The sequence below is a fragment of the Heptranchias perlo genome, chromosome 12 (assembly GCF_035084215.1).
Source record: "Heptranchias perlo isolate sHepPer1 chromosome 12, sHepPer1.hap1, whole genome shotgun sequence".
NCBI classification, from domain to species: Eukaryota; Metazoa; Chordata; class Chondrichthyes; order Hexanchiformes; family Hexanchidae; genus Heptranchias; species Heptranchias perlo.
The window spans coordinates 75493707-75507605 of record NC_090336.1 but is presented as its reverse complement, the minus strand read 5'-3'; the positions used below and the strand labels follow the sequence as shown (position 1 = coordinate 75507605).

At 47.6% G+C, this 13899-nt stretch overlaps 1 protein-coding gene across 1 annotated transcript in view; it reads left to right on the top strand.

Moving 5' to 3' along the window:
- The window catches only part of bet1l (Bet1 golgi vesicular membrane trafficking protein-like), a 59976-nt gene extending 53952 nt beyond the window's left edge, over positions 1-6024 (top strand). The window contains exons 3-4 of the mRNA XM_067994280.1: positions 2111-2167; positions 3545-6024. Of these exons, the coding sequence (XP_067850381.1) occupies positions 2111-2167; positions 3545-3712 (225 nt within the window). The 3' untranslated portion in view covers positions 3713-6024. The remainder of the gene's footprint in view (positions 1-2110; positions 2168-3544) is intronic.
- Positions 6025-13899: the final 7875 nt, after the last annotated feature.

Here is a 13899-nt window from a genome sequence, read left to right as displayed (position 1 = left end):
ATCATTTCAGCCCCAGGACATTGCTGCAGGAGTTCCTTAGGGCAGTGTCCTAGGCCCAACCATCTTCAGCTGCTTCATCAATGACCTTCCCTCCATCATAAGGTCAGAAATGGGGATGTTCGCTGATGATTGCACAGTGTTCAGTTCCATTCGCAGTCCGAGCCCGCATGCAGCAAGACCTGGACAACATCCAGGCTTGGGCTGATAAGTGGCAAGTAACATTCGCGCCAGGCAATGACCATCTCCAACAAGAGAGAGTCTGATCGCCTCCCCTTGAGATTCAACGGCATTACCATCGCCAAATCCCCCACCATCAACATCCTGGGGGTCACCATTGACCATAAACTTAACTGGACCAGCACATAAATACTGTGGCTACAAGAGCAGGTCAGAGGCTGGGTATTCTGTGGCGAGTGACTCACCTCTTGACTCCCCAAAGCCTTTCCACCTTCTACAAGGCACAAGTCAGGAGTGTGATGGAATACTCTCCACTTGCCTGGATGAGTGCAGCTCCAACAACACTCAAGAAGCTCGACACCATCCAGGCCAAAGCAGCCCTCTTGATTGGCACCCCATCCCCCACCCTAAACATTGTAAACAATTTTACATCGTTCACCTGAGGAAGGAGGTAGCCTCCGAAAGCTTGTGAATTTAAAATAAAATTGCTGGACTATAACTTGGTGTTGTAAAATTGTTTACAACCCTAAACATTCACTCCCTTCACCACCGATGCACTATGGCTGCAGTGTGTACCATCCACAGGATGCACTGCAGCCAAGGCTTCTTCGACAGCACCTCCCAAACCCGCGACCTCTACTACCTAGAAGGACAAGAGCAGCAGGCACATGAGAACAACACCACCTGCACGTTCCCCTCCAAGTCACACACCATCCCGACTTGGAAATATATCGGCTGTTCCTTCATTGTCGCTGGGTCAAAATCCTGGAACTCCCTTCCTAACAGCACTGTGGGAGAACCTTCACCACACGGACTGCAGCGGTTCAAGAAGGCGGCTCACCACCACCTTCTCGAGCAATTAAGGATGGGCGATAAATGCCGGCCTCGCCAGCGACGCCCACATCCCGTGAACGAATAAAAAAGAAAATTTTCCATGTTTCTATGTTTGAAACAGCTCAGCCGGAGACGGTGGCGGGAGAGGGGAATGGGATCAGTGAGCAGGGTGTCGAGTTGATGTTGGGGGGCTGAGTATGATGGTTTTGCTCTTCCCATTATTCCGTTGGAAGAAGTTAAGATTCATCCAAGACTGGATGTTAGGCGAGCAGTCCGACCGCACTGAGGCAGTGGCTGGATCGAGATAGTGTTCTTCTGGAAGCTGACCCCATGTCTAAGGATTATTTCACCAAGGACAACATGTAGATGAGGACGAGGGGGACCAGTGCCGGATCTTTGGGGGACTTGTGAAGTGACAGTGCGGTGGGACGATGTTCTTACTCTGGTGGAATGGGTAAGAGGGCAGTCCTTGGTAGCTGGACAACAGGAGCAGTGCTGGAGGAGGGTGCTGTGATCAAACAAAGCCGCAGAGAGAGGACAAGGAAGGATAAAGCACCATGGTCAGACTCAAAATCGTGCTCGTGATTGACCAGGTAAACGTGGCAGCCGTTTTTTGTGCATTGAAAAGAAAAACTTGCATTTCTCTAGCACCTTCCTCGACCTCAGGACACCCCAAAAGGCTTTCCAGTCAATGAAGTACTGTTGTGATGTAGTTGAGATGAATGACCATTCGATGTGTTTCTGGTGCTGTTAGTTGTTTGGTGAGGATACCCGGCGAACTCTCCACTCTTCAAATAATGCCCGAGGATTTTCAACATCCACCTGAGAGGGCAGACGAGGCCTCTGTTTAACGTCTCATCTGAAGGACGACACTGGAGTGTTAGCCTAGATTTTGTGCTCAAGTCCTGTAACGGGACTTGAACCTACAACCTTCTGACTCCAAGGCAAGAGTGCTGGCCACTGAGCCAAGGCGGACACCTGTTGTGTGTGCTGTAATTGCAGACTTACAACCTTGCGTTTTGTTATTCCCAGCGGTCTCTGCCAGTGCTGGTTGTTTTGCTCGTAACTTGTTAATTTTAATCAATTCTCTGTTAAACAGATTGCACTGGATATTGATCAGGAGGCAGACGACCAGAATAGGTATCTGGATGGCATGGTGAGTGTACAGGCTCCATCGATTATTTTCAAAGGGAAAAAAGTCCAAGTTGTTTTATTTAGGTATAATTTGATAAAGCACTAAAATTGAGAAAGCGAAACTGGAGGCCATCCTGCAAAGTAGCACCGACACTGGGAATAGGATAGAAAGATTGGGAAGATTGACTGGAGGTGAAAGGGAAGATTGACTGAGTTAAGGAGATGCACAGTTTTCAGGTGCTGGGAAAGCATGAGTTAGGGTCAGAGATGGTAAAGTGAGTCTTGATTTCAAAAGTGAGGATGTAGGAAAGGTTTTGATAAAATAAATAGGAAAAAGACTATTTTCACTGGTTGGTAACTAGAGGGGCATAAATTTAACATTACCAAAAGGACATAAGAACATAAGAAATAGGAGCAGGAGTAGGCCAATCGGCCCCTCGAGCCTGCATTCAATAAGATCATGGCTGATCTGATCCTAACCTCAAATCTAAAGAACACAAGAAGTAGGAACAGGACCCGGCCACTCAGCCCCTGGGCCCTCTCCGCCACCCACAGGGCCTTGACCGATCCGAACTCAGCTTCATGTCCAATTTCCTGCCCGCTCCCCGTAACCCCTAATTCCCTTTACTTCTAGGAAACTGTCGATTTCTGTTTTAAATTTATTTAATGATGTAGCTTCCACAGCTTCCTGGGGCAGCAAATTCCACAGACCTACTACCCTCTGAGTGAAGAAGTTTCTCCTCATCTCAGTTTTGAAAGAGCAGCCCCTTATTCTAAGATTATGCCCCCTCGTTCTAGTTTCACCCATCTTTGGGAACATCCTTACCGCATCCACCCGATCAAGCCCCTTCACAATCTTATATGTTTCAATAAGATCACCTCTCATTCTTCTGAACTCCAATGAGTAGAGTCCCAATCTACTCAACCTCTCCTCATATGTCCGCCCCCTCATCCTCGGGATTAACCGAGTGAACCTTCTTTGTACTGCCTCGAGAGCAAGTATGTCTTTTCTTAAGTATGGAGACCAAAACTGTATGCAGTATTCCAGGTGCGGTCTCACCAATACAAAAGGAGAAAGGGAGCGGTAAGATTACAGAGTTAAAGCCCGACCAGAGATAGTGGCGGATACTTGCAGCTTCGTAAGATCGAGAGAGGAATGCTCGGAGAGCTGCCTGTAGTAGTGTCAACTAAAGAGAGAGAGGAGAAACAAAGTTGAGGAGAGAGGGAGAGTGTTTGGAGGCTAGAGGTGGCAGAGGGATTGTTTACCCAATCCTCAGTCTGTCATCTCTGGTCCAGGAGTGTGATCGAGCTTCAGATGTGAGAGCAGCATTCGAATCTAGATTAGGGGTGAGTAGTTTATCTTTTTAATCTTACAGGTTTTCTTTTGATTCTGTGCCAGGATTCGGATTTTTCGAGTGTAACTGGACTTTTGACAGGAAGTGTGAAGAGGTTTTCCACGATGGTGAAATCGGGCAGGGATAACAGGAAGCTGCTGTGCTATGTTTCTGTCGGACTGGTCCTTCTCTTCTTCATCCTGTACTACCTGCTCACCAGGATCCAGACTTGAGCTGTTTACAATCGCACGACGTGACGAGGAGCAGACCCAGTCACGGGGAACACTCGCCAAGCTTCCTCTGGACACTGCGGAGGATGCTGACCTGCCCTTTCCTTTACACCAAGGTTTTCACTTTGCAAGAGTTCTTCAAGAGGTTCCCTTCATCAACCGGGGAATCAATAATGAAGATGCACTTTATGGGACTGGTGAGAGAACGTGCTCTGTATGACACTACTGTGCTTGTGCTGTGTCACACACAGTGGTGGACAGTGCAAACAATGGACCAGTTGTGATCTCTAGTGAGAGAGTTTTGTACAATGACAGGCCTGTGTTGGAGCCCCAATCTATGCATTGATGTGAGTTAACAGGATAAATTGGGACTCCCACACATACCCAGCTCCCTTTTTTTTTTAAGAAAGAAAAATTCTTAGCAGAATGACCATTAGAATTATTGGATTCATGACATCATTTTAATTCTGCACCGGATATTGAGAGATTATTTCCCAGGACAGTGCAAGTTTCCTGATTCAATAATCTTTTCTGAGTTAAAGGACTTCTTTTCTAAAATTCATTGTTTGTCCCTTACAGTAGCGAAGGATGACATTTGTGAATAGTTAATTTGTGCTTTTAAAGTATTTCCCACAGAATAAACATTGATCGCCCCAAGCTGATTTAAACTCTTATTGTGTGTACTTTTCGCCCTGTTTGTTTTCCATTCGGTTTCCCCCTCCTTGCTGCTCCGCTCTGAAGCAGTGACTTATGCTGGCAAATGTGACCCTGTTAGACCTCGTGCACCTCGCCCGTGTGTGAGCTTGGTACTGGCTGGCCATCACAGTTCAGTTTAATCCGAGAATGATCGAGCACAGAAAGAGGCCATTCGGCCCGTCGTGCCTGTGCTGGCTCTTTGAAAGAGCTGTCCAATTAGTCCCACTCCCCTGCTCTTTCCCCACAGCCCTTTAAGTTTTTTTTCCCTTCAAGTATTTATCCAATTCCCTTTTGAAAGTTATTATTGAATCTGCTTCCACCGCCCTTTCAGGCAGCGCATTCCAGATCAGAACAACTCGCTGCGTAATTTTTTTTTTCCTCATGTCGTCTCTGGTTCTTTTGCCAATCACCTTAAATCTGTGTCCACTGGTTATCGATCCTCCTGCCACTGGAAACAATTTCTCCTTATTTACTCTATCAAAATCCTTCGTAATTTTGAACACCTCTATTAAATCTCCCTGTAACCTTCTCTGCTCTAAGGAGAACAATCCCAGCTTCTCCAGTCTCTCCACGTAAGTGAAGTCCCTCATCCCATTCGAGTAAATCGCCTCTGCACCCTCTCCGAGGCCCTGACATCCTTCCTAAAGTGTGGTGCCCAGAATTGGACACAATACTCCAGCTGAGGCCTAACCAGTGTTTTATAAAGGTTTAGCATAACTTCCTTGCTGTTGTACTCTATGCCTCCATTATTAAAGCCTAGGATCCCATATGCCTTTTTAACAGCCTCATCAACTTGGCCTGCCACCTTCAAAGATGTGTATGTGAACCCCCCTGTCTCTCTGTTCCTGCACCCCCTGAAATCATGTCCATGCATTTCTAGCAAGAGCAGCTGTTTGAAGCAGGGCACTTGCCTGTGTGTTTTTAATAAAGATGATTGGTGCACAGGTTGCATGTTACGAGGGACTAAGTGAGAGCTGGACCTGTTTCTGGCTGGGGCGGAGATTGCCTCGTACAAGGGGACGGTAATGTACTGTATAGAATTATCAGGGCCGGAGTGATCTCCTGGACTACTTTCCATCGCCAAACAGGACGGAGAGGAATTTCCCAGCTTTCTTTCCTCCAAATTGACCTGGGTTTTTAATCTGCTTTTTCACCTCTCCCAGGAGATCACATGGTTTTGGGTTGGGCGGGGTGGGGCGTGTATATATTGTGATACACATGGTGGTATGATTGTGTGGGGCAGGCTGGATGGACCAGAGGGTCGTTTCCTGTCTGTCATTGTTCGTGTGTATGTTTGTGTGTTTATAAATTTAATGGTTTACTGATGAATTGTGCTTCAACGAAAGACTTTGTAATTTTATACAGTATATACACACACACATACTAGCTCAATTGCTAAATTTAAATGTGAGATGGATAGCTTTTTGGTAACCAAAGGTATTAAGGGATATGGGCCAAAGGCAGGTATATGGAGTTAGATCACAGATCAGCCATGATCTTATCAAATGGCGGAGCAGGCACGAGGGGCTGAATGGCCTACTCCTGTTCCTATGTTCCTACATGAAATGTTGTAAAGAATTAAGCTCAGTTATAAAGCACGACAAAGAATTAGAACTGAAGATGGCTTCTGAATGTTTGTGATGGTATTTACTATATAACTTGTGTTTCTATAGCGCCTTTAACACAGAAAAACCTCCCAAGGTGCTGATATAGTAAAGAATCAGCTTATATTTATGTAGCAGCTTGTCACGTCATGTTGATGCCCAGTTATACATGCAGTTCTCGCCTCCATATTCCAGTATTCCAAAGCCCTCCTTGTTCATCTCCCATCCTCTTCCCTTCATAAATTCCCAACTTGTGCTGTGTATTCAGCCCCCCCCTGCCCATCAACCTCACTCCTCCCCCCCCCCCCCCCCCTCCCTCCCTCCCTCCCAATGTTGACTCCCCCAACGTATTAAATTTAAAATCAACACCTCCAAATCCCTCCATGGTCTCGACCCCCCACCACTCTGCAACCTCCTCCAGCCCGAGAACCCATACTAAATGCTCCATTCCTTCGATTCCTGAATTCTGTACGTTTTCCCACCCCACCCCAGTATCGGTGGCATAACTTTAAACGGTTTTATGCTCTGGAATTCCTCCTCCACACCTCTCAACCTCTCTGTCCACCTTTTTGAAAAAAACCTTTTCAAAACCCATCTATTTGACCAACCTTTCAGTCACCCCTCAGTCTGTCCCTTCCTGGCTTGTGTTTCCTTAAGTTTATTCGGCTTTGTTCACAACTCCTCTGTGATAGTCTACAGCTGGATCTGGACAACATCTGGGCTCACCAGAAGCTTAACTGGACCAGCCATATCCACACCGTGGCTAAGAGACACTACATTGAATTTCACAGCACAAAAACAGGCCATTCGGCCCAGCAGGTCCATGCTGGTGTTTATGCTCCACACGAGCCTCCCTACTTCATCTCACCCTATCAGCATATCCTTCTATTCCTTTCTCCCTCATGTGTTTATCCAGCTTCCCCTTAAATGCATCTATGCTAGTCGCCTCAACCATTCCATATTATATTATATTATTCTATTATAAAGGATGTGGTAACAGGACACTTAGAAAATATCAACGGGATTAGACAAAGTCAACATGGATTTATGAAAGGGAAATCGTGTTTGACAAACCTACTGGAGTTTTTTGAGGATGTAACTGGTAGAATAGATAAGGGGGAACCAGTGGATGTGGTGTACTTGGATTTTCAGAAGGCTTTTGATAAAGTCCCACATAAGAGGTTAGTGTGCAAAATTAAAGTACATGGGATTGGGGGGAATATACTGGCATGGATTGAAAATTGGTTAACAGACAGGAAACAGAGAGTAGGAATAAACGTGTCTTTTTCGGGGTGGCAGGCAGTGACTAGTGGGGTACCGCAGGGATCAGTGCTTGGGCCCCAGCTATTCACAATATATATCAATGATTTGGATGAGGGAACTAAATGTAATATTTCCAAGTTTGCTGACGACACAAAACTAGGTGGGATCGTGAGTTGTGAGGAGGATGCAAAGAGGCTTCAAGTTGATTTAGACAAGTTGAGTGAGTGGGCAAACACATGGCAGATGCAGTATAATGTGGATAAATGTGAAGTTACCCACTTTGGAAGGAAAAACAGAAAGCAGAGTATTATTTAAATGGTGATAGATTGGGGAATGTTGATGTACAAAGAGACCTGGATGTCCTTGTACACCAGTCGCTGAAAGCAAACATGCAGGTGCAGCAAGCAGTTAGGAAGGCGAATGGTATGTTGGCCTTCATTGCAAGAGGATTTGAGTACAGGAGCAGGGATGCCTTACTGCAGTTATACAGGGCCTTGGTGAGACCACACCTGGAGTATTGTGTGCAGTTTTGGTCTCCTTACCTAAGAAAGGATGTACTTGCCATAGAGGGAGTGCAGCGAAGGTTCACCAGACTGATTCCTGGGATGGCAGGACTGTTGTATGAGGAGAGATTGGGTCGACTCGGCCTGTATTTACTCGAGTTTAGAAGAATGAGAGGGGATCTCATTGAAACATATAAAATTCTGACAGGGCTGGACAGACTGGATGCAGGGAGGATGTTTCCCCTGGCTGGGGGGTCCAGAACGAGGGGTCACAGTCTCAGGATACGGGGTAGGACATTTAGAACTGAGATGAGGAGAAATTTCTTCACTCAGAGGGTGGTGAACCTGTGGAATTCTCTACCACAGAAGGCTGTGGAGGCCAAGTCACTGAATATATTTAAGATGGAGCTAGATAGATTTCTAGACACAAAAGGCGTCAAGGGGTATGGGGAGAGAGCGGGAATATGGTATTGAGATAGAGGATCAGTCATGATCATATTGAATGGCGGAGCAGGCTCGAAGGGGAATCTATATGGTAGCAAGTTCCACGTTCTCACCACACTCTGGGTAAAGAAGTTTCTGACCCTGTTAGACCCCGTGCACCTCGCCCGTGTGTGAGCTTGGTACTGGCTGGCCATCACAGTTCAGTTTAATCCGAGAATGATCGAGCACAGAAAGAGGCCATTCGGCCCGTCGTGCCTGTGCCGGCTCTTTGAAAGAGCTGTCCAATTAGTCCCACTCCCCTGCTCTTTCCCCACAGCCCTTTAAGTTTTTTTTCCCTTCAAGGATTGATCCAATTCCCTTTTGAAAGTTATTATTGAATCTGCTTCCACCGCCCTTTCAGGCAGCGCATTCCAGATCAGAACAACTCGCTGCGTAATTTTTTTTTTCCTCATGCCGTCTCTGGTTCTTTTGCCAATCACCTTAAATCTGTGTCCACTGGTTATCGACCCTCCTGCCACTGGAAACAATTTCTCCTTATTTACTCTATCAAAATCCTTCGTGATTTTGAACACCTCTATTAAATCTCCCTGTAACCTTCTCTGCTCTAAGGAGAAAAATCCCAGCTTCTCCAGTCTCTCCACGTAAGTGAAGTCCCTCATCCCATTCGAGTAAATCGCCTCTGCACCCTCTCCGAGGCCCTGACATCCTTCCTAAAGTGTGGTGCCCAGAATTGGACACAATACTCCAGCTGAGGCCTAACCAGTGTTTTATAAAGGTTTAGCATAACTTCCTTGCTGTTGTACTCTATGCCTCCATTATTAAAGCCTAGGATCCCATATGCCTTTTTAACAGCCTCATCAACTTGGCCTGCCACCTTCAAAGATGTGTATGTGAACCCCCCTGTCTCTCTGTTCCTGCACCCCCTGAAATCATGTCCATGCATTTCTAGCAAGAGCAGCTGTTTGAAGCAGGGCACTTGCCTGTGTGTTTTTAATAAAGATGATTGGTGCACAGGTTGCATGTTACGAGGGACTAAGTGAGAGCTGGACCTGTTTCTGGCTGGGGCGGAGATTGCCTCGTACAAGGGGACGGTAATGTACTGTATAGAATTATCAGGGCCGGAGTGATCTCCTGGACTACTTTCCATCGCCAAACAGGACGGAGAGGAATTTCCCAGCTTTCTTTCCTCCAAATTGACCTGGGTTTTTAATCTGCTTTTTCACCTCTCCCAGGAGATCACATGGTTTTGGGTTGGGCGGGGTGGGGCGTGTATATATTGTGATACACATGGTGGTATGATTGTGTGGGGCAGGCTGGATGGACCAGAGGGTCGTTTCCTGTCTATATGGTAGCAAGTTCCACGTTCTCACCACACTCTGGGTAAAGAAGTTTCTCCTGAATTCCTTATTGGATTTATTAGTGACTATCTTATATTTATGTTCCCCTAGTTCTGGTCTCCCCCACAAGTGGAAACATCTTCTCCACATCTACCCTATCAAACCCCTTCATAATTTTAAAGACCTCTATCAGGTCACCCCCTCAGCCTTCTCTTTTCGAGAGAAAAGAACCCCAGCCTATTCAATCTTTCCTGATGGGTATAACCTCTCAGTTCTGGCATCATCCTAGTAAATCTTTTTTGCACCTTCTCCAATGCCTCGATATCCCTTTTGTAATATGGAGACCAGAACTGTGCACGATGCTCCAAGTGTGGTCTAACCAAGATATATGGAGACCAGACCTGTTCACAGTAAAGTGTGGTCTAACCAAGGTATATGGAGACCAGACCTGTTCACAGTAAAGTGTGGTCTAACCAAGGTATATGGAGACCAGAACTGTTCACAGTAAAGTGTGGTCTAACCAAGGTATATGGAGACCAGAACTGTTCACAGTAAAGTGTGGTCTAACCAAGGTATATGGAGACCAGAACTGTGCACAGCAAAGTGTGGTCTAACCAAGGTATATGGAGACCAGACCTGTTCACAGTAAAGTGTGGTCTAACCAAGGTATATGGAGACCAGACCTGTTCACAGTCAAGTGTGGTCTAACCAAGGTATATGGAGACCAGACCTGTTCACAGTAAAGTGTGGTCTAACCAAGGTATATGGAGACCAGAACTGCGCACACAAGTAAGCGAATCGTAGCCAGAGTTGAAGTGACCTGTTTGTTGTGAGTGGGTTTACTGTTTGTGTTTATTATTGAGTAGAGTCAAGCAGCACCCTTCACTGATTGGCTTGCAAATTAACAGCTCTAGTGTTGAGATGTTGCCTCGATGATAAGAACATAAGAAATAGGAGCAGGAGTAGGCCATACGGCCCCTCGAGCCTGCTCCGCCATTCAATCAGATCATGGCTGATCTTTGACCTCAACTCCACTTTCCTGCCCGATCCCCATATCCCTTGATTCCCCTAGAGTCCAAAAATCTATCGATCTCAGCTTTGAATATACTCAACGACTGAGCATCCACAGCCCGCTGGGGTAGAGAATTCCAAAGATTCACAACCCCCTGAATGAAGAAATTCTTCCTCATCTCAATCTTAAATGGCCGAGCCCTTATCTTGCAACTATGTCCCCTAGTTCTCTCCAGCCAGAGGAAACAGCATCTCAGCATCCACTGGTTCCCCTTTATCCACCCTGCTAGTTACAGCCTCAAAAAAACTCTAATAGATTTGTCAAACATGATTTTCCTTTCATAAAACCATGTTGACTCTGCCTAATCATATTATGATTTTCTAAGTGCCCTGTTACCACTTCCTTAATAATGGATTCCAGCATTTTCCTGATGACTGATGTCAGGCTAACTGGCCTGTAGTTCCCTGTTTTCTCTCTCCCTCCTTTCTTGAATAGCGGGGTTACATTTGCTACCTTCCAATCCACTGGGACCGTTCTAGAATCTAGGGAATTTTGGAAGATCACAACCAATGCACCCACTATGTCTCTAGTCACTTCTTTTAGAACTCTAGGATGTCGGCCATCAGGTCCAGGGGATTTGTCGGCTTTTAGTCCCATTAGTTTCTCCAGTACTTTTTCTCTGCTAATCTTAATTACTTTAAGTTCCTCACTCTCATTAGCTCCTTGGTTCCCCACTATTTCTGGTATTTTTTTGTGTCTTCTACTGTGAAGACAGATACAAAATATTTGTTTAACGTCTTTGCCATTTCCTTATTCCCCATTATAATTTCTCCTGTCTCAGCCTCTAAGGGAGCCACGTTTACTTTTGCTACTCTCTTCCTTTTTACATACTCGTAGAAGCTCTTAAATCCGTTTTTAAATTTCAGTTTTTAATTCTGAGATAATTTACACATCGCTGCTGGAAATGTCTCTGATAGATTCTCGTCAAAAAAACTCCTTCAAAACCACACAAAAAATAAAACTGAATTGTTAAGTAAATGAGACAGGAAACATCTTCCTAAATGGTTTATTCAACAGTTCGTGAAATTACAATTAAACTATTCCTTTAACACAGGGCATTGCAGCTGCCCAGAGAAGAGCTCTGTATTGTCCTGACCTGTTTGACATCAGTGAATGCACATTGGTCGGGAATTATTATACCAGCCTAACTTGTGTTCGTGCGTTAACTGAAATGGGACATTACCTGAGGAATTGCAGTTTACCTGTACACAGTGTTATTATACCCTACTTTGGTCAGTGCAGGATAATATCAGTTTTTCTTGGACTAATTCACAGGTACTGAAGAATATAGCCCAGGGCCAGCTTGGTTTGCAGGCCTCCTTGTCGCCTGTGACCCACTGCAGCCTCACTGCATATCTGCCCTTCGATTGGCCTGCCTGGCTTTGAGGGTTTGATCGAACTGGCATTCAAGGCTGTTTCTTCCCCTTTACTTCCTCTCGAGGAAAAAAAAAAGGCAAGTGGATGCTAGAAGCAGCCAGGTTTACTCTGACTTCCACCCAGCGAGTACCAGAGAACTTTTAAAATACAGCTATTTAATGCAGCTATTGCTCCAATCGTTTATTATCTCCACCTGTGGGCATGAGCCCGGCCGTACTTTGCAACAGCCCACAGAGGCATGACTGAAATTAGGAGATGAATATGTGGGACAATCGCAGACACAGACCCCCGTCCCATCACAGTGTGGGACAATCACAGACACAGACCCCCGTCCCATCACAGTGTGGGGGAATCACAGACACAGACCCCCGTCCCATCACCGTGTGTGGGGGAATCAGACACAGACCCCCCGTCCCATCACCGTGTGGGACAATCGCAGAGACGGACCCCCGTCCCATCACCGTGTGGGACAATCACAGACACAGACCCCCCGTCCCATCACCGTGTGGGACAATCGCAGAGACAGACCCCCGTCCCATCACCGTGTGGGACAGTCGGAGAGACGGACCCCCGTCCCATCACCGTGTGGGGGAATCACAGACACAGACCCCCGTCCCATCACCGTGTGGGACAATCGCAGACACAGACCCCCGTCCCATCACCGTGTGGGGGAATCACAGACACAGACCCCCGTCCCATCACCGTGTGGGGGAATCACAGACACAGACCCCCCGTCCCATCACCGTGTGGGGGAATCACAGACACAGACCCCCCGTCCCATCACCGTGTGGGGGAATCAGACACAGACCCCCGTCCCATCACCGTGTGGGGGAATCACAGACACAGTACCCCGTCCCATCACCGTGTGGGACAATCACAGACACAGACCCCCGTCCCATCACCGTGTGGGACAATCACAGACACAGACCCCCGTCCCATCACCGTGTGAGACAATCGCAGACACAGACCCCCGTCCCATCACCGTGTGAGACAATCACAGACACAGACCCCCGTCCCATCACCGTGAGGGTCAGTCGGAGAGACGGACCCCCGTCCCATCACCGTGTGGGACAGTCGCAGAGACGGACCCCCGTCCCATCACCGTGTGGGACAATCGCAGAGACGGACCCCCGTCCCATCACCGTGTGAGACAATCGCAAACACACCCCCCCCCCCCCCCGTCCCATCACCGTGTGGGACAATCGCAGAGACGGACCCCCGTCCCATCACCGTGTGGGGGAATCACAGTCACAGACACAGACCCCCGTCCCATCGCCGTGTGAGACAGTCGGAGACACAGACCCCCGTCCCATCACAGTGTGGGACAGTCGGAGAGACGGACCCCCGTCCCATCACCGTGTGGGACAGTCGGAGAGACGGACCCCCGTCCCATCACCGTGTGGGACAGTCGCAGAGACGGACCCCCGTCCCATCACCGTGTGGGACAGTCGCAGAGACGGACCCCCGTCCCATCACCGTGTGGGACAGTCGCAGGGACAGACCCCCGTCCCATCACCGTGTGGGACAGTCGCAGGGACAGACCCCCGTCCCATCACCGTGTGGGACAATCGCAGGGACAGACCCCCGTCCCATCACCGTGTGGGACAGTCGCAGGGACAGACCCCCGTCCCATCACCGTGTGGGACAATCGCAGGGACAGACCCCCGTCCCATCACCGTGTGGGACAATCGCAGGGACAGACACCCGTCCCATCACCGTGTTTTTTTATTTATTTTTATTTGTTCATGGGATGTGGGCGTCGCTGGTGAGGCCGGCATTTATTGCCCATCCCTAATTGCCCTCGAGAAGGTGGTGGTGAGCCGCCTTCTTGAACCGCTGCAGTCCGTGTGGTGACGGTTCTCCCACAGTGCTGTTAGGAAGGGAGTTCCAGGAT